The sequence below is a fragment of the Balaenoptera physalus genome, assembly GCF_965194825.1.
Source record: "Balaenoptera physalus genome assembly, chromosome: 11".
In the NCBI taxonomy this organism is placed as follows: Eukaryota; Metazoa; Chordata; class Mammalia; order Artiodactyla; family Balaenopteridae; genus Balaenoptera; species Balaenoptera physalus.
In genome coordinates this window covers 25,691,592-25,712,877 of record NC_138896.1, presented here as the reverse complement: position 1 = coordinate 25,712,877, position 21,286 = coordinate 25,691,592, and the positions used below count along the sequence as shown (strand labels likewise).

Sequence of the window (21,286 nt, the reverse complement as noted above, 5' to 3'; positions counted from 1 at the left end):
CGTTTCATAACGCTCCTGTAAGGGGATGTCTTAACGGGCAAGAATTCACGTGATTCTGAGGCATCTGATGTATTGGGTATTATTTCTCCATGAAGGGGCTTTGATTCCTGCTCAGAAAAGCCAGGCAAAGGGTCAACCCTCCTGGACTTTCACTCACTGGCCTCCTGCGACTGTTTGGGTTTGCAGCTTTAACCAATAAATGCTGGCATCCCTGATACCCAGAGGCCTAACCCCCAGAGTGCAGTTGCCTGCTGCCACCTTGTGGTGACTCAGTCCAAACGCGGGCAGCCCAGCCCACAGGGAAGAGCATTCAAGGAAAAAAAAACACAAATATGTCCATAAAATCACACAGTATTAAAGTCACAATGGGTAAGTTTATTCAACGTCTTGGATATTTGAGTCAAAAGTACGTATAAGTCTTAACTAGTGCTACTGCAAAGCAAGCTTTCTTGGCCTTAGGACTTGCCTCAGAGCTTCTCTCCATCAGCACACAACCACCCAAAGTCTGTTCTAGACCAAAGTGCTCGGGGGTGGGGGGATAAAAAGCCAACACAGAAAGGATGAACAGAAACCAACTGTGCCCCCCAAAATACTCAGAAGTCATGTTATCTACAGCGAACAATGGTGTGGCTTGTTTGGGGAGGGGCCGTGAGGAGTGTGGTCCAGTCTTTTGCAGTGAAGATTGTCTTCATCCTGCCCACCTTCTTCTCTTTACCCCAAAGCAGCTTTCATGACCCATCCCCAGGCTTCCACCAAGTCCTGACTCCGCTTGGTCACCCGTCCTCCACTTCAGTTCAATTCAACACTGACATTCAGGGAATGAACGCATAAGCTGGGGGGAGGGGGAGAAGGAAACGGGAAGAAACTTTCTTGGCCGAACCCCACAGTCCACAGACGAGGGCTCTCAGATGAGGAAGACGATGCCCTCGGAGACCATGACCTGGTTGTCATCCTGCATCCTGCTCAGCGCAGCCTGGATCTCCGCAGAGGAGAAGGGCTCTTCGTTGTCCTGATTGATGGATTCTGTGAGGCGATTCATGCCCACCGACTGTGCGTGAGCTTCCCGGAACACCTCCAGGAGGGCCACCTTGAAGGCCTTCAACCTGCCCAGGACAGGAGAGAAAGGGTGAAGGAGCAGAAAGTGGCCCACATGCTCTCAGGCCAGATCGATGCTGGGGTCCATCCGCACAGGCATCCTCCAACTGCACAGCCCGCCCCGGATGGCCGCTCCACGCCCGAGCTTCCCCCTTAAAGCTAAGCTGTTGTATTACAGAGCTTCCTGCACAGTGAGAAATAACAGCATTTTAAAAACCAGAGGCCTCTGAGCATATGGGAAACTGGCATCCATGTACCATCAGCAGAAACGCAAACTTGGATGGCATCTTTGGGAGGCAAGTTAGTCACATGTACTACAATTTTAAAGTGCATCTCCTTTGACCCCAGGAATCCATTCCTAGAAACTAACCCCACAGCTCTTCTCCCACCACTGCACAGTGATAAACGTTAAGAATGTTTTACTGTAAACAGCAGTCTTATGAAGGGTAAATGTCCACCATTAGAAAACAAAAATAAAAATTTACACATCCATACTATGGAAACCCTGCAGCCACTGAAAAGAGATCTCCATGAGCTGATTCAGAAAGTGCTTTAAGATATAGTTCAATGGTTGTCCTGGGGGATGGAGATATACTTGATCTTAATGTTTTTTCCTAAATACTTTTCAATTTGTTCAAACTTTTTTCAGTGAAGACACTGTGTTGAGTCTGTTCAGGTATTAAAAGAAAAAAGCAAACCTTAGCCGTAGACTTACTTTGATATCCAGGAAACATAAAATTTATAGATAAAACTGCTTCTGAACCTCTAGTGGTAAAAATTCTTTATCTCAGAACAAATGACAACAGTTCAGTGAGGAGAAAAAAAAAAAAATATATATATATATATATGTATATGTATCTCCTACTGAGAGGAACCCAAGGTTACAGTGAGACAAAACTTCTGTCCTTGTTCTACGATCCTTCTTCCTGAACTCACAAAGGTATCGATTCAAAATTCCCACAGAGAGAATTATTTATAAAGCAAATGGTAAAACATAAACAACTGGGGATTCTGAGTAAAGAGTGTAAAGAGTTCTTTACACTATTTTTGCAACTCTTTTCAAGTTCGAAATTATCATCAGAATCGAAAATGTTCTAAAAACCCTCGGGCCTCTAGTTCTGAGCTCCGTTGATAACAGCTTTTTTCCTACCATCCCGGGGAGAGGTCTTCCCTACTCACCGGGATTCACTCAACTCCACCTTCTGGGACTCCTTGGTCTCCTGTGAGTCTGTCGCCTTTGGAGTGTGCACTTGAAGGGGAAAGGGTTGCAGAGAGTGGGAGGACAACAAGGTGAAGCCATGTCCACAGACCCCAGAGGCCCCTCTCCAACCCCGCCCTCATGAGCCTGCAACACTCACTCCTGGGGCCCTCGGGGCCGGCCAGGGCAGGCGGGGAGAAAGGCCTCAAGTCAGGCAGGGGACCCTCAGCAAACGGGATCTGGGACGCTCACGCCAGGCTTGGCAAAGAGCACAATTCACCAGGGAGGAAGCAGACAAGGGGGCAAAGCTTATTTCCAAAGTTCTGACTGAGTTTCCTGGGATTCTCGTGGACAGACCTCTTAGACACAGGGTCCCAAGGGGGGAGCCCACCAGCAAACGCAACAGGCAGAGCACTGAAGGGTCAGCAGTCAGGGACCACCTCTGTACCACTAGGGGCCGCTCGCTTACCCTGAGGCATCTCCTCCTCCGTGTCGCTGAAGTCGTAGGGGTCATAGGAGTCCCCATCCTTGGCATCCGAGTGACGGGTCTTCCTCCTAAAATGCCCACAGCAGTTAAGAGACGGGCTTTGGTGAGCTCTGTCCTGCACCTCTGACCACAGAGAACCATCTACAGTCCAAATGGAACACTAGGCCCAGGCCTGTACAAACTGCTGCCTTTTCTGAAAGAGACCAAAAGTCTCTGGACTAGAGCACAAGCAGGCCCTGCTTCCCAATGCTCTTTCCCTGTCGCCCACCCTCATAAATTCAACCACAGGTGTGAGAGGAGAAAATAACCTGGAGGAAAGACTTCTGAAATGTGGACTCAACAGCCTCCGAGCGGGTTACTGCTCCTCTACTTAGCCCTTCCCTAACAGGAAAGAGGCCAAAAGCTTCACACCGAGGACAAAGGGGGCTGTCACCCTCTCTGCTCGAGTCACCTCCATCCTCTGACTCACTGCAGCATTGGTCTGGTCACCCTTCCCCGCAGCCCTGTTCCCCTCCGCCCCTCCCCAGCCCTAATCTAAGTCTTTCATCTCCTTCCTCTGCGCCCCATCCGACCTCTTCCTCTTCTGCTCTTGGTCCTCCTGGCTTTTCTCTGCTTCATCTTCTGTCTCCGATTCATCCTCACTTTGCTTCTTACGTTTCTTCTCCTTCTCGAGAACCTAGGACCAAGCCACACGTGGGTGGGCAGGAGGGTCACAGATGCCGGGGACTGAGTAAAGAACAGTCCCTCCTGCACCATCGATAGCAGTGACTCTCTGGGTCTGATGACCTGGCCTCTCTCATTCCTGAGTCCAGGACCAGGGGCAGGGGGTCGGCTGCGACCCATCCTTAAATCTGCTGGAAGCTGGGTGCCATACCCTTCTCATAGTATGTGCTCAAGGAGCGTTCACTGAATACAGAAATGAATGGAAAAAAGTTTATCCCATAATGGTTAGGTGGAAAACAATTCATTTCTTTATAGATCAGGTGTTTAATTTAAGACAACCCCCATGCTAGCAAAGAGATTAAGTCGGGGGAGGCCAGTGGAAAGACGCTGCTTTCTGCCAACAACCCAGATACAGGCGTCAACCGTGCACGGCTGTGAGGCGCGAGCACCGACAATTCACTCAGAGGCGCCTCAGGCCCAGCACCTGGATGCTCACCTTCTTGAAGTAAGCGTACTGGACCAGCTCCACGGCCTCCTCTGCGTCCTGCAGGTCCACGGTCTTGCTCATGCGGGCCTTGGCGTGGGCCGTGGCCAATCGAATCAGAGTTTCCAGTGTCCGGGCTGTCACTGGAGACGTCTGGGGGAGAAGACAAGGGGGGTCCACTCATCCAGGATCCCCCCATGGCATGCCGGTCATGCCCGTCACTCCCACCGCACAGAGAGGGAAAGACTCCACTAGAAAAGCTCTGGAAAAACCAAGCCATGGAGCCAGAAAAAGTAGGTAAAATTCAGAAAGATAAAAACAACCAAGGAAACACGACTGAGAGAGGGCTGAGGGAGGGAGAATGAGGTGAACGGGGAAGAAGACGATCTAGCATCTTACAGCTGGAGAGGATAGTGAGAAGAAAAACCTTTGCTGCAGGCCTGCAACGCGCCAGGATCCCGCTTTTATGTTCACTGTGTCAGTCAACGGCCTTAATAACCTGGAGCAGCTTTACAGATGAGGAAAATGGGACTCGAAGAGCTTCCAATAATTTGTCCAATGTCACACTATGGGGGTGTGAGAGAGGTTATCTGAGGACAAACTTTCTAAAGTTGGGTAAACTCACTTAGGTCCAGAGGAGAAGCAGAATTCTGACATGTTCTTATCAAGTGGTTCCCAAAGAGGTGGGTGTATCCCAAATGGGGGGGGTGGCGGGTGGTGGAGGGTTCATCTTTTTAAAATGCTATTGTCTGAACGGCATCCCTGGTCTAACGGACCAGAATGTCTGGTTTAAGACTAGACATGTGTACTTTTAAAAAAAAGGGAATTCCCTCCCTGGCAGTCCAGTGGTTAGGACTCCACACTTCCACTGCCTAGGGCACAGATTCAATCCCTGGTCGGGGGAACTAAGATCCCACAAGCCGCGCAGTGCAGCCAAAACAAAAAAGGTTTCAGATGATTCTGATGTGCCCTCCTAGGTAAGCAGCCCTGACATTATCCAACCTTCTCATTTTATGGGTTGAAAAACTGCGACCTAAGAGGTGAAAGGATGTGTACAAGGTGCAAACGTTACTGAAGCCCTGGGGTCGGAGCCCAGGGCTGGTTCTTTCCACCACACCTCCAGTCCCCCATCCTATGATGCTTCAGGGATGCATCTGGTCACTTCTGCTTTCTAGTTTTCTAAATTATCACTTACAGCCAATCTGACATTCAAAAACAAATACATTCATATTCAAATAAATTCACCAATTTTTTAAATGATTTAGAAAGCTACCAGAGTATGTAGCTTATACATTCCATCATAAACTCCAATTCTTGAATAACCTAAAGCTGATGAAATCCTAGCCTACACGAGCAGAACTACAGAGCCCAAACTGAGAGATTTACCAATCCCACTAAGACCACAACTAAGATAGTGTATTGTATTCAGTGAGAGGGTCTTTGACACACTGGAACATATTCATGTGACAGGAAAAACAATTAAAAAGACAGGGGGCTGTTTAATCTGAAGAAAATAAGTCATACACAGTCTCCAGAAAACAAAATTAAGGCCCATGGGTAGAAGTCACGGAGAAGCAGGTTTAAGCTCAATAAATAGAAGAATATTCTAACATTTCAATGCAGTGAGGTACTAGGCATGCTGTCACTGGAGGTGTCAAGGAAGTCCCAGCAGGAATTCCAGAAGATGGAATTCTTGTCTGGGTGTAAGTCTGGAATAGATGATCTGGGGTCATGTCTGAATCCAAGAGTCTATGTCTCTATCACATCATGATGGTTTGGGACCTGGGTCTTTCTGCTGTGAAATCCTACCTATATAAACTACATTGCCCCAAAAGACTTCGATAAATTCACGGGCAGGTGTATTAGGTTTCTAGAAATAGCCTTGGATGATCATCATGGCTACCCAACTCCTAATTTTTTTTCAAAGTCCAGCCCAAATATCATACCCTTTGGGAATCCTTCCCTGACATTCATATCCCTTCCGTTAAGTCTAAAGGAAAAATTAACAGCTTCTGCATCTACACTCCAACTGTCTTTCACATTCATTCCCCTTTGGGGGAATACTACACTGTGGTATATACTTATAAATATGTATATATGACCTTTCCATCTACCTTCTGCCTCCCGGGCCCAGGACTGAGCTCTTGGGGGACTGCATGTAAGAACAGAGACTCAGTAAGTTCCCAGAAGTCGCTCACGTTTGCGGAATGTTTTTTTCTTTTTTTGGCCATGCCACACGGCTTGCGGGATCTTAGTTCCCCAACCAGGGATCGAACCCATGCCCCCTGCAGTGGAAGTGCGGAGTCTTAACCACTGGACCGCCAGGGAAGTCCCACATGTCTGCTGAATGAATCACAGCTTCTGGAGGCCAATGTCATCTGAACTCATGAGAAACACGTTAGCTCTGGGGTTCGCATTGCATTTTCCTTTGTAAAAGGAAATGATTACAGCAGTGTAACAGGAAGCCCTTCAGGCCAGAAAGAAAAAGATAAGGAATCACTAAGTTAAAATGCTTCCAGTGCTCCCAGGGAGTGGGGACTCCCTCCCCAGCCTCACCCTGAGGGGCTCCAGTCACCCTCCGGTCACCGTCCCACAGGCAGGCTCACCCTGGCGGTGTCCGAGCCCATGCTGTCCTGGCTGCGCAGGCATGAGTACTCCTCTGCGATGTAGGCGGCCGACTCCTGCGTCAGGACGGGCTTGATGATTTTGGCCACGTGGATGTACTTCCTCATGAAAGCCGCACTCACCATCTTCTCCCTGGACCCGCACACAGCAAATTTCACTCCCCTGCCACAGCCCAGCACCTGCCAGGGGTCGTAGCCTTGCCCCTCCTCAGGGAAGTCAAGGTCACGTGACAGAGCAGAGATACAGCCTGGAACCCAGTGTCACAAACCCCACTTATACACAACATGGACAAGACCCTCTCACATACTTTTATTTAATTCTATGGTGTTACTTAGGTACTTGTGAAGTACTTGTGAAGTAGGTAGTTTAGGTACAAAGTGTTATCTGTCCTATTTTATCAGTGGGAAACCTATGGCTCAGAGAATCTTAAGTGGACTCAAATTTCATTTTCTGACTCTAAAGTCCACGTTCTTAAACCAATAGGTTTGAAGATTACACTATGCTTCCGACTGCACCAAGGCCAAAAATAGAGAAATGGGATCTCACATGTCAGGCACTGAGCACAAGTCTCCTTTATCCAAATCCACTTGCAACCTTTCCAGTGCTTGTGATCTACTGCCCCTTCAACAAAAGCTCACCACGAATGGCCACGAGACTTGTGCAACACTTCACGTACACGGGTAACATGACACACCCACCATCAGTTAGATGGGTCGTCAAAGCCTTCCATTTTAGGAAAAGACCAGAACCTAAGCTTGATCACCCACATTCACAAGGCAAGTGGCTATGAAAAAGGGTGCATCTGTGGATCCAGAAGAGAAAACGGGCCCCCATGATTATGACTCCAAGCATGATCTTGGCCTGGGCAGCACATATAAACACGCTCTACACAAATCTCAGGTTCCCTCCAGGAAGAGGTGTGAAGAACGCTCACTTCTTTTTCTTGGCCCCATGCAGAAGGCTATCATGCTTCTCGTAGATCTGGGTGTCCTGCTGGTCTTCCTGGCTAAAGTTGGGATCCTCCGTGGCCAGGATATCCACGGCACTCCCTAGAGGCATAGCTGGAAAACCAAGTCGGGAGAAAGAATAAGAAAGAGCTGAACCCAGGGGAAATTGCTTCTTCTGAAGAGATACAAGACTCACAAAGCAAGGACCCAGAAGGAAGCAGACACGTGAGCCCCACAAACAAGGAGGCAGAACCATCCGGCCCACAGAAGATGCTCAAAGGTGTTCCCAGACCCTGAAATGGACAAGAGACACACTGTAGGAACCAGGGAGGTGAGGGCACCTTCCACATCACCCCAGACGCTACCACGCCCACCAACCCCAGGCTGGGTCTGAGAGCGCGGCCTGTGTCTAGGTGCCCTCCCCTCAGTCAGCCTTTCTCTTCCCCCGGCCTCACCGTCACCATCCTGCTCGCCAGGCGCCCGGTAGCGGTGCATTCTGAGGACGTGGTCTGAGATCTCCCGATCCTGCTCGGGATCCATCTGATCCAGCATGATGAAGAGGAGGTCGAATCGGGACAGCAGTGAGTCCTGCAGCCCGATGTTCTCCATGGGGGTCTTGTACTGATCATACTGGGTGGGGAACACAAGAAAAAAGGAGAGTGGAGACAACAGCAATGGGAAGAAAGAACAAGGAGGCAGGATTGGTTATGTGAGTGAGAACAGAAGACCAGACCTTCAAATGCAAAGCGAATAAGCAGTGAAGATGTAAAGCATTTGCAAGCTACTAAGAAACTGAATTCATTTCCTCTACGTGCAGCCCTCCTCTAACTGACGCTCAGCTGACCTGAGCAAGCTCAGAGCCCCACGACCTTCCTTCCAAGCAAACAGAGCCCCACCTCCTCGCTCCGGTGCCTCTAGCAAGCTGACTGTGGGTCTCAAAACCAGCCTTCTCGGGCTTCCCTGGTGGCGCAGTGGTTGAGAATCTGCCTGCCAATGCAGGGGACACGGGTTCACGCCCTGGTCTGGGAAGATCCCGCATGCCGCAGAGCAGCTAGGCCCGTGAGCCACAACTACTGAGCCTGCGCATCTGGAGCCTGTGCTCCGCAGCAAGAGAGGCCGCGACAGTGAGAGGCCCGCGCACCGCGATGAAGAGTGGCCCCCGCTTGCCACAACTAGAGAAAGCCCTCGCACAGAAATGAAGACCCAACACAGCCATAAATAAAATAAATTTTTTAAAAAAATTTAAAAAAAAAACAAAAAACAACAGCCTTCTCCTTCCCAAGCTTTACTCTGCTCCTCACTCCCAGGCAGGACCAGCTCTGGAAGATGAGTCCCTCTTCCCTACCTATTATGAAGACATGACGAGCTGGCTAAGCCAGAAACACCTGGAACCTCTGGCTTCCTTACTCAGAAGGTACTGGGTAAAGTCTCAACAAAAACATGTGATAATCTATAAACCATAATGCCTTAAGGATCAAGGGAGGTTTTCCTGGGACTCAAGAACGCCTATACTCTTATCTTTCAACTCTGGGCCTACGAGCTGACGCCTCCCCACAGTCAGAGGCCTGACAACCTCGTAGGTAACATTAACGATTCTGACCACGTTCACATTTCAGGACCCGCCATCTTCTCCCTACGTTCCCCAGAGAAATTCTTCAGAATGACGTAACACATGTTACCATTAATCTAAAACTGTATGGTTCTCAACCCACACTATGCATTAGAACCAACCTACGGAGTCTTTCTAAACCATAGCTACCAAGAGCCCCAACCCAGAGATTTGAATTCAGAAACTCTGGGCTGGGGACTAGGCACCAGTATGTTTAAAAAATGCCACCAAAACAGGTATTCTCATTCACTGCAGGATCATAAATTGTCAGAGCACAGCATGGGCTCTGGGTTCGAATCCTCTCTGCCATTTTCTAGCTTGTGACTCTTGAGCGAGTTACTTAACCTTTTATGCCTCCATTTTCTCATCTGTAAAATGAGGATAATACCTACCTACCTCACAAGGTTATTGTGAGAGTGAAAGGAGTTAATAAATATAAAGCATCTGTAAATATTAGTTAATAGTATTATAATGGTACAATCTTTAAAAGGGGCAATTTGGCAATCTCTACCATAAAAATGCATGTAACTGTTAATCCAGTGATTCCATTGCTAAGTATTCATTCCCAAATGTTTAACAAAATGCACATAAAGGGATATTCACTGCAGTTTCATTCATAATAGCAGAGGGGAAAGGGAAAACACCAAATGCCCATCAATTGGAGACTGGTTAAACAAATTATTATAAGTCCATACAATGGAATACTAGACAGCTGCTTAAAAGAAAACAAAAACAAAACGCCTAAACTCAGCAAACCCAAAGCTGGATAAATACAAAAGATTACACCTAAGCACATCATAGTCATACTAAAAAACAAAGATAAATCAATTAATTCTTAACAAGGAGATAGTGTATTTACTGGCACATGATAAAGTTTTTGTTTCCTGAAACACTCAAGAGCTGTCAGTGGTCATCTCTTGGGAAAGGAACAGGAGAGAGAAGGCAGGCTATTAATTTCCTTATTATATCTCTCTGCTCTGCTCATAAATCCTCCGACCATCTGCATGCAGTACTTTTATTTCAGTGTCAATGTAGGTTACCTGGGTTGTGAGGCTGCAGGTCACTTTTGTTTTCTTCTTTGTATTTTTAAAAACTTATTTTAAATAAATAACTTTCCAGGGTATTCTGACATGGATGAACGGGTGAGGAACCACTGCCCTAAACCAAGGACAGTAACAAGATGACAAGCTTACTTTAGTCTGTGGCCTGTTACTCCCCAGGTCACCTGGAATAAACTTCACAGCCCAGTCACTCAGCAAAGCCAAATGAAGGTGAGGACAACAGCTGAGTGCCTGGTCCCACTCACCCTGCCGTAGACGGGATTGGCGGCTGCCAAAACACTGCAGCGGGCATTGAGCCGAGCATGGATGCCAGCCTTGGCGATGGTGACTCGGCCCTGCTCCATCACCTCATGGATGGCCGTGCGGTCCATGTCAGACATCTTGTCAAACTCATCGATGCAAACCACGCCTCGGTCAGCCAGGACCATGGCCCCCGCCTCCAGACGCCGCTCCCCTGGGAGGTGGGGAGGGAAGAACACACACTACCATCCAGGTTGTAGGGGACAGGGCTAGATGTCAACCTCCTTCCTAAGCACCTCGCACTGCCATACATGAGAACGAGAGTGTAGTTAAGAGGTGTCAGCTTCTAGACTCAGAGGAAACCCTGGGGTCAGCTTTTCAAGCTCCTATCTGAACAGTATTCCTTGTCCCACTTTGATACCTAAGCAGCTAGCCTCCAACACACTTCCTTCACAGACTTCCTCTCTTTATCCTCATCTTCAAGCCATTTCCCAACTAGATCTCTGTTCTCTTTTCACTGGTCTTCAAATCCCTTCCTCTAACGTGTAAAGCAGTACAATCTTCATCTTTATTTCCCTTCAAATGTCAGAAGCTTTCTCCTTCACAGCTCTTTCCAACAGCCTTCCAGGAGACATTCTTGTCACTAGAGGGCCACCCAAACATTTCAATAATTCACCCATTGTTGCCAGACACTTGGTCCTCTCCAATCTGGCCCACACTAACCTCTCAAGTGTATCTTCCCAATACAGGCCAGCGCCTGGAGCAAGCTCAAACCACCTATGTTCATCTCACTGCTGGACCTCTGCCAAGGACCCTTCCACCCGTACCTGTTTCCTGGTCTGTGGTGACAGCGGCTGTGAGACCCACTCCAGACGAGCCCCGGCCGGTGGTGGGGATGGCCCGAGGTGCGGTACACAGTACATACCGCAGAAGCTGGGACTTGGCGACCGATGGGTCTCCTGTAATGGGACGGGGCAGCAGTGACTCTTGGAAACTCCCCTGCCCCCCAGCAAGTGCTGCTTTTCTAGCACAGCTCTTGACACAATAGAAATATATAGTAACAGGCTGTTACTATTATTTCTTTCCCTTTCCCTTTCCCATTCACAGAAGAATATATTTTAGACATTATAAATCAGGAACCCCAGAAATAATAAAAATAACTTTAAAAATTCATTTTAGACTTTTGCCCTTTGATGGGACTGAAATACAGCCAGGTACAGACACACAATTTGACAGATGATAGATTCCTGCAACCACACCCCACAGGGGGAGACCAGGAGACTAAAATCCCCAACACCGTACCTATTAGAAGGATATTGATGTCCCCACGGATGTGGCTGCCATTCTCTAGGTCTCGTTCCACTCCTCCCAAGAGCAAGCAGAGGATTGCCTTTTTGACATAGTCATGCCCATGGATGCTGGGGGCCAGCGACTTGGCCAGCTGGTCAAAGATATCCTGGAGGAAGGACAACCACGGAGTGAAAAGCCTAAGGAGCCTCCATGGGGTTGGATGAACTCACTTCATACTTCAGCCCACAGAAGATGGTTGAAGAAATACACTGTTCTTAACTGTAAAAGCTTCTTCTCTAAGACTTTCACACCCATCAGAGCATTATCAGAACAGACACAGAGGAAGCCTGGATTCCAAAACCTGCTCGGAGCTTTAATCTTTAGGAAAAAAAGTGTTTCCAGGCTCCAAACATTTTAGGTTTAATAAGAATATGTACTATGCTTCAGCAGTAACCTCTGTCACACATGCACAGCTTTTGTTCAATTCTAAATGTGAACATTCTGTCTTTAAAAGGAGAAATTTTTTAAAGAAAAATAAATTAGAGAACTAAAACAAAAATAACGTATTTTATCTTTAAGTAACAATGTATCACTGGTGTATTCCGTATAGACTCCTTGGTACACTAATATTCTAACTCCTAATATTTGTATTAGGTTCACTTAGCAGGTAGCACAACAGAAATATTAAAGAAAAACAGCAAAAACACCCTTTTGCTTACTGACTCAAAACTAGAAGCTGGCACCAAATACTTCAGAGAAAAAGCCTTGACCTTCCTCCTGATGCAGTACAAAGATGGCCATGCCCAAATACGACCCTAACAAATCCATCCCCACCCTCAAATCCCCAAAGGACGCCAGACCTTGGAACGGGTTTTACTGAACTTCTTGATCTTGGCTATGTCCTCAGCAGAGAAGGAAGGCTGAACGTCCTTGCTCATCTGCTTCACGTTACAGGCAATCAGGACAGTCCTGGGACAGAGAGGACAGTAAGAGGCTATTTTCAATTCCTAACACCAAAGCCTTCTTAGGCTCCTAACCTAGAATAGCAAATCATAAACAAAGAAAGAAAAGAAAAAACAGAGAAGCAAAGCTGTTCTGAATTCAACTACTTATTCTCTTCATCTAAGACACAAATATGTTGATGGTGCCTCACCCTGGGAATTTACCTCCTGCTGACCCACAGAGCTTGGGACAGTGTATGGGAGGGAGATGGGAACATGCAAGAAACCCCCAGGTAAGCCAGGAGGCTGTAACCATGTGACCAGTAACTCCCACTTCTAGCATAAGACAGTATGGCGAGTTTTATCTCCCAGGCAGGTAGAGTGTTTCACCAGTCCAATGTAACTCTGGGGAAGATGGCAAACTGGAGAAAGATTGCTACCAGAATGTACTCTGCCAGCAGCATTCCAAACACCTCAGGACGAACCATCTACCTGAAGGTCCCTGAAGTGTAGCCTCCCTTCTTTCCAGGAAGGCAGCGGTAGGTCCCCACCACCTGGACCCGGTCACCGGGCTTCACTCTGTCTACCAAGTCGTCATCCAGTATGACGTCCACAGAGCGGGGAAGCTGGCCAGCAGGGGCCTTCTCCGGCATCTCCTGGATGGTGATGATCTGGTGGTCTTTGTAGACAGAAAGGCCGTATTCTGTCTCAAGGGGATTGTTTTCCTCATCCTGGAAAAGGCACACAGAGAGGCAGTCATCTCGACCCTGTCTTAGAATGCCACACTCGTTTGTTGTAGGAAACAAATATAATTTGTAGATAAACCTCACGAGATTAGTATCCAGGAACAATAAACCCCAAATATCTTCTCCAGTTTTTTCCATTCCTGTCTGTTCTAGTTACCAACCATCTAATGGAAGGGGTGATCTACAGCCAGAAGGGACCACGGCTGTATTAACATCTATACTGAGATCCTTACTTCCCCTATGCTATGACTCGGTATTTCTACTCCTAGGTAATACCCAACACAAATGTTCACCCAAAGCCACACACTACAATGTTCACAGCAGCACTATTCCAAATAGCCAAAATCTAGAAAATATCCTAATGCCATCAACAGAATGGTTAAATAAGTGTGGTATAGCCACATGAGTGAATACTACACAGCAGTGAAAACGTATGGAGTACACCTATACACATGGATGAAACTCAAAAACATATGTTGAAAAAAAAAAAATATGTTGAACAAAAAAAGCCCAACACAGATGAGCATTTAGATAAAATATAAAAACAGGGAAAAGTACTCGAAGCTGCTAGATGTCAGGATCTCGAGAGCAGTGTGGCCTCAAGAGGGACTTCTGAGCACTAGTAAGGTGCCGTTTCCTGGTTTGGATGCTGACTTTATATTCAGCTTGTAAAATTTCACTGAGCTGTACACTTATGTAAGCTTTTCTGTATATTAAACTTCAATAAAAACATTTTAAAGTTTTACTTCCTCGCCATTTGAATTTTCTAGAAACACAACAGCTATCACTTGTGGAGTGCCTACTATGTGCAAGGCACTGTGCTGTAACTTCACGAAATTATCTCATGTAATCATCACAACTCAGTCCCCAAAGCTGGTATTTTCCACATTTTACAAATAAGGAAACTGAGGCTGGGAGAGGTTAAAGAAGTTCTCCACGGTCACACAATAAACACCAAAGCCCATGTTCTTAAGAACCACACTTGACAACCTCCAGGAGACCTGGTCTGGTGTATTTCAGGTCCTGAGCAAAGAAGCTTGGCCACAGCAATCAGCAGAGTACCCCTGAGTAATTCCTGGAGAATAAATTCTAGAAAGTAGGGATCTTAATGAAGAAGAGAGCCGGGTGACTGAGGAAATGCAACTGGCCTGAGAGTAAAAAGACAGGCTCCTGTCCTCAGGGCCATCACTAACTGGAACATAAGCAACCTCGCCAAGCCTCACATTTCACCTGAGATAGACTAAATGGTTCTCAAGTATGACTCAGTTACAATTCTAAGAAACTCAGTCTTGTTTATATGTTACGATTCCTCCACCAGTTGATAAAACTGTAGACAAGGACTGGGTCTTCTTTATATCTGTGTCCTCCTCAGTGCCAGACAATCCTTTGGATACAGTCGCTCTCAATTAAAATTTGATGGCAGGGGCTTCCCTGGTGGCGCAGTGGTTGGGAGTCCGCCTGCCAATGCGGGGGACGCGGATTCGGGCCCTGGTCCGGAGGATCCCACGTGTCCTGGAGCAACTGGGCCCGTGCACAACTACTGAGCCCGCACTCTACAGCCCGCAAGCCACAACTACTGAGCCCGCGAGGCACAACTACTGAGCCTATGTGCCACAATTACTGGAGCCCATGCGCCGCAGCGAAGACCCAATGCAGCCAAAAATGGATGAATAAAAAGAAAAGAAAACAAAGAAAAGCACCTATAAAAAAAAAAAAATTTGATGGCAGGGACAGGCAGGGATAAAATGTGTTCAGACATCAAGTAATCAGTATTAGTCATCTTCTTTTGTCTCTAAGTAAGAAGACCTCGCACCATCCTCAATTCAGACCAATCTGAACACCAAGACTAAAGCCATTCTCTATGTCAACCTTCTCTCAAATCCACAGTAAAATATTTGCAGAGATTTCAGAGTAACATTACTGCCTAAGTATTTTTCCATATTACTTTAAGTAGATTATAAAATCATATGATATTATAACTTTGCTAAAAGATCAATGTACATTAGATGACTTTTATTCCTTCTTTCAATTCTTCCATAATTTTCCAAATTTTCTAAAGAGAATATTTTTTCTTTAAAAAACAAAAAAGAATTGTGGACTTTCCATATTAAACTCTGACTAGCAATCAATCTTTCCTTCAGATTAACCCTTACTTTTCACCCTATTCACATCTAGAAGAAAGACTTCAGATATTACCCAATTACTTGCATTAAAACAGACATCTTTGAGCCCAACCTCTAAAGAGGTCCAATCAATTCATCCTCCTCACCTTGGTAGGATAGACAGAGCTGGACGGAAAGGCCACCAGGGTGGTGAGATCAGAATAACGTCGCTCTATGGTCTTCTTGGTAGCAGGACAGTAGTGAACACTGCGGACGACTTTGGGACGAACTAGAGAGCCTAGGAATGGAAAGTCACCCAACTAGACAATGAGAAGGAGGCTCTAACCCAGGCAAGCCCATGATGACTCCAAACACTGTGTTCTTCCAACTAGTTGAGCAATTTCAATACTCCTTGTCCTTAATTCACTTTTATACCTAGAACAACACCATAATCCAAGTAAAACTTCAAGTACAGCTGATCCTGACTGAGAAGAAGTAGGAGTTCAGGGTCAGAATGAGGAGACGGCCAAGAGCCAAGCCTCCTCCACTCAGCAAACTTCATCGTTCTGCTGGCACAGGTGGTCACTCAAAGTCCCCCTAGTTACTGTGCAATACTTGAGCTCCTCCAAGTTTCACCCCGTAATTTCAGTGCTCCACCTTTCTGAAGCCATTAGCTCCCCAACTCTACTCCGCCTCTCCTGCCTTCCAGCCCCCCAAGCCTATGCCACCTCCATTCCGTTAGTCCCCCACTTTAGCCCACTCACATTTAGTGACAATGCCCTCCAAACAGACGACACAGCTAAGGAAGCAGGAGGTAAGAGTCCGGGGAGAGACATGCTTGGAGCCAAAGCTGCCCTCCAAGCCTATATAGAACTCCTCATACTGCTTGGCATATGTAGCATCAATGGAGGCCACAAAATCCTTCAGTGCCCGCTGGAAGGCAACCAGCTCCTCAAAGGCATTGCTCAGGAGGCTGCAGACGGGCGAGAGAAAGAATCATTAGGCAGAGAGGGCAGAACTCAAAAAACTGACCCACAAAACGGAAGTGGGTCATTCTTAGATCATCAGAGCTTTGATGGCAAAGCTTCTAGCTTCTACTTTCTCCTGCCATCCTACAAGGCCCAGTACAATACATCAGAACTGAGGGTCAACTTTTAATTCAATGATGGAGAAATGACACTCAGTTAAACATGGAAGGAGGAGCTCTTAAGAAGAAAATGTCCACCACCTTCTTTGGGAAGAGATAAAAAAACACAAGAGCTGGTGAGACACTAAGGGCTTCAGGGTCAAAAACATTTCATCCAGGTCCTCTCCTGTGAAGCCTGCTCCAATCCAGGGAAGAGAGGGGAGCCATTCTCACTCAGGGCCAGGATGTGCCCTTGGAGACCCCCAGCCACACTCACCGGTTAGCCCTTTTCTCGTTTTTCCTACGCAGGTCATTCACATTGACAATCAACCGGTACTGGTTGTCACTGATCAGCTCCCGAACTTTGCTTTGATAAATTCCCTGGTCTTCCTGCAAAATAGCCACCGCATGCCACAGCAGCCACAAATTCAAAAATCAGATGTTTTTAAACAGAGGCAGCTCTCACAGCAAGAAAAATATATCCATCTCTGCGGCACATCTGAACCCCAATTTCCCCCACGTTTTCACTCACTAGCCTCGGATTCCAAATACGCCCTAAGAGGCCAGTGTATGAGTTATAATGACTTCCTCAAGGTCCATATTATTCCTATCATCACCAACAGCTCTTCTGTGTGCAGTCATTTCTCAACCTTTAATGGGGAATTAAAACGAGCTCGTAAGTCTACGAGGACAACAAATAAAAACTTTGTCAAACTCCGGACCTAGGAGTAGGGAGCCTTAGTTACATTTACAAACAGCACTATCAACACTTCAAGATTTTTTTACCAACATTCCACGGCTGTCAGTCTTAAATTGCATGTAAAACCCCCTTTATCTGCATACCACTACTCTTTCTCCGCAACCCTCTAGATATGGAAAAAGACTGCGGCCAAATCTCCGGTTAAGAAGTCAGTCACTAAAACCTGGGGACCCTAAAACGCGGCAGGTCACTACCGTTTTCCTGCCGTCCTTCCCCTCACCCTCCCCTCAAATTAAGAGAGCAGGGAGTCATCAACGTGGTCTTTGCAGCTGGTTTGCACTTGGAGGAAACCTGTTGCCTTTCGCGAGACCCGGCCACAATTTGTACCTGGGAAAAAGTCACAGGACCGCTTTTAACCACTGACTCCGCCTCTAGGAAAGCTACGAGATCAGGGCGGAAGGTCCCGAGCCGCCGCCCCGCCGCCGCAGCCTGGAGCCCCGCGGCCTGCCTCGGCCCCTGCGCGGCCCTGAGGCTCCCAGCGCCCTAGTCTCGCGACCCGGAGCCTCTCTCACCTCGTCGTCCAGGAAGTCCAGGTAGTCTCTCTGCGCCTCTCTCAGCTCCACATCGTCCAGCACCACGGTCCCCGCCATGCTCGCCGCACGGAAACTTCTGCCGCCAAATCCGTGCGGAAGGCCCTTAGCCCGACCCCGCCCCGGCGCGAAAACTTCCCAACTTTTCCCGCCAAGAAACGTAACCTCGAGGAAGGGGCGGGGTATCTTGGTGGGTATTTACATTCTGATTGGCTGAATCCTCTCACGCGAGAATAGAGAGTATCCAATCGAGAGCTGCTTCTTCTCCGAGATTTCCGCGCGGCGCCTCGCTGTGGCGGGAAATGTACCATCCGGGGCCCTCTCCGCTCCGCCCTTACTGACGGGAAAGCTGACCAATAGGACGAGAGGATGCTCGCGGAGCCCGGTCATTGGGCAGCCGGAGAGCCGGCGTGACCTGGGAGCACTGCATTCTGGGAGTCGTAGTCTTTCCTCTTTTTTCCGGATGTTTTATAGGGGTTTTTTTTTTTTTTTTCAAGTTGTGGTTCCCTGACCTGCCGCAGAGTAAAGAAACTCAGCCCGGAGATTGGACTGAAAGTAGACTAGACGTGAGAGCGTGGAGGTTTAGAACGCAGGGAAATACAAACATAAAGGCAAATTGTTTTAAAAATATATTTAAATCGGGTGTGCATAGATATGTTTTTCTAACCACCAACCTCTAGTGGCATCCAGGGGGAAAATGTGAATTTCGAGAATCTGGGGGTGGAAAATAGAATCATAGCATCTTTGGGAGAGGTTCTTTAGTTCAGTGAGACCCGTTTGCCATCTGAATACCGTGGCTTGAAGTACCCCATAAAAAAACGAAATTCTGGACGTAATTACTACACCATCCTACTTGCAAACGGGTAAGTTAAAGGTTTTCTCGCCTTGTGAGAAAATCACAAGTTCCTTTTGAAAAACTTAGTTTATTGAAAGATAAAAAGACACAAGGAGAAACAAAAAAGGTGTTTCAAGCCACTCTTAAGTATCAATTAGTAATTAAAATATAGCAAATCTGAAATGATAAATAATTAAAAGACCAATTACATATTGCGATTTGTTTCTATTTTTTAGCTTTATTTTTGAGGTGTAATTTATATACAGTAAGATTCACAAATCTTACATGTACAGCTCAATGAATTTTTATTATGTATACACCCCCGTAACCACGCAGTGCACAGTAAGGAGCAGTCCCATCGTCCCTGCATGTATTTTTAATTTTACTGAACAGGTCTAGACACCTGGTAATTCTATATTTGAAATTTAGGCCAACTAATTATTAAATTATGTTTGAAGGTCTCCAGGACTCATTGTGCCCCGATAAATATTTTAAGTATAAGCTGCCTAAACCATATCAATATATATGCCATCTATTTGTATGTGTATATATATTCTTAGTTATTTTACAGTTTAAATTTATTTATTTATTTATTTTTATTTTTGGCTGCATTGGGTCTTCGTTGCTGCGCGCGGGCTTTCTCTAATTGTGGCGAGCAGGGGCTACTCTTTGTTGTGGTACGCAGGCTTCTCGTTTCGGTGGCTTCTCTTGTTGAGGAGCACGGGCTCTAAGTGCGTGGGCTTCAGTAGTTGTGGCTCTTGGGCTCTAGAGCGCAGGCTCAGTAGTTTTGGCGCGCGGGCTTAGTTGCTCCGTGGCATGTGGGCTCTTCCCAGACCAGGGCTCGAACCCGTGTCCCCTGCATTGGCAGGCGGATTCTTAACCACAGGGAAGTCCTATTTTACAGTTTATAGTTAGCATATTTTTTGTGTCATCCTAGCGGGCAGATACATCAATCCTTAGTCAAAGGAAAAAGGCTGTCATCTGCCTGCTTGCTTTTTTTTTTTTATATTAACAGGCCAAAAAAAAGAAAAATGAAAGAAAGGAATTCTAGATGAAGATTCTGTTTGCAATTATGTAGTAAGAGATAATTACTCATTAACTTGAGAATGCCTTTATCATACTTGATCATACTGTCATTTTATGACTATATTGAAGGTAATGCAGACAATATTCTCTTCTCTGGAAACAACTTGAAATTAACACTAAAAGAACCGGGAAGTTTAGTTCAAACAAGAAATCAAATTATTTCCAATGGAAAGTCCAAAGGAGTAGAAATATAAAAACCAAACCTTTGACTCTAACACACTTTTCTGTGGACTTTAGTTTTCTCATATAAAAGATGAGGAAATTAGAAAATCTGTAACATTCCATGAACCTATGGCAAATTTGGAAACTGTAAAGACAATTCCTTTTTTTTTTTTTGGCCGTGCCGTGGGGCTTGTAGGATCTTAGTTCCCCGATCAGGGATTGAACCCAGGCCCCCCGGCAGTGAAATCACGGAGTCCTAACCACTGGACCACCAGGGAATTCCCAACAATTCCTTTTAGAATTGTGGAGTTCAGCACATGGAACCATCCTGCCATGGTTCTGGATAAAGACTTGATTTCCCTTAATGTCATTATCTTCATCTGTGAAGGACATACAGGTTTTTTTAAATTTTTATTTTATATTGGAGTATAGTTGATTAACAATATTGTGTTACTTTCAGGTATACAGCAAAGTGATTCAGTTATACATACACATGTTTTTATTCTTTTTCAAATTCTTTTCCCATTTAGCTTATTACAGAGTACTGAGCAGAGTTCCCTGTGCTATACAGTAGGTCCTTGTTGGTGACACTCAGATATTTAATTGGTATTTCTCCCTTTCATTAGGGCGTGAGATCTTTGAGCAGAGAAAGTGTTTCCTTCATTATTCCCTGCTCCTCCAAACTGCTCAGAAAGGCCAGTCAATCAGGTTGCTAAAAGAAAAAAGTTAGGGGCATTTGTATGTATGTCATAGAGTCCAGTGGAACCAACGCCCTCCTCTACCAGAATGAAGAAGCAGGTGTCACCTGATGAAGCATGGCATCTATGGTTTCCATATCTGCTCACATTCTTGCTTTTCCTCTGCATCCCTTTTCACTCCACCCTAGACCTAAACCAGTCTCGCTCCTTGTAGAGCAAAAGTATGCAGGAAGCCGGTGAAAAACAGATTACAAAGTATATGTAATACTTACATTTTTCCATGTCCTCAAGGACCGAAAAGTCCCAAAGGCACAGAACAAACCCATAATAAATATTATTTATACTTACTAAATGATATATATCTTTGTTCAAACCAACGAACAATATTATAAGTTGTAGAACTTTTCAGACAACACCTGTGATTAATAACTAGTATTAACAGCACAGGGAATATAGTCAATAATACTGTAATAACTTTGTATGGTGACAGATGGTAACTAGACTTATCCTGGGGATCATTTTGCAGTGTATAAAATGATCAGATCACTATGTGGTACACCTGAACTAATATAATATTGTAAGTCAATTATACTTCAATTTT

At 46.1% G+C, this 21,286-nt stretch overlaps 1 protein-coding gene across 1 annotated transcript; it reads right to left on the bottom strand.

Moving 5' to 3' along the window:
• Positions 1 to 354: 354 nt before the first annotated feature.
• Positions 355 to 18,061, bottom strand: MCM3 (minichromosome maintenance complex component 3). The gene is made up of 17 exons (XM_082411677.1): positions 17,887 to 18,061; positions 16,892 to 17,004; positions 16,253 to 16,461; positions 15,656 to 15,786; positions 13,133 to 13,371; positions 12,560 to 12,668; positions 11,712 to 11,865; positions 11,237 to 11,368; positions 10,415 to 10,623; positions 7,955 to 8,129; positions 7,487 to 7,613; positions 6,534 to 6,684; positions 3,940 to 4,080; positions 3,353 to 3,456; positions 2,763 to 2,848; positions 2,275 to 2,344; positions 355 to 1,103 (listed from the first exon to the last, which is right to left on the bottom strand). The coding sequence occupies exons 1-17, from the start codon at positions 17,962 to 17,964 to the stop codon at positions 905 to 907; spliced, it is 2,427 nt and encodes an 808-aa protein (XP_082267803.1). The 5' UTR covers positions 17,965 to 18,061; the 3' UTR covers positions 355 to 904.
• Positions 18,062 to 21,286: the final 3,225 nt, after the last annotated feature.

What these genes read in the sequence shown, in the direction of transcription:
- MCM3 (XM_082411677.1), bottom strand. Translation starts at nt 17,964, where the DNA reads ATGGCGGGGACCGTGGTGCTGGACGATGTGGAGCTGAGAGAGGCGCAG. An exon ending in TGGACTTCCTGGACGACGAG is followed by an intron (nt 17,005 to 17,886) that starts GTGAGAGAGGCT and finishes GCTATTTTGCAG; the next exon opens with GAAGACCAGGGAATTTATCA. An exon ending in GCTCTGTCTATCCTACCAAG is followed by an intron (nt 13,372 to 15,655) that starts GTGAGGAGGATG and finishes TGCCTTTTCCAG; the next exon opens with GATGAGGAAAACAATCCCCT.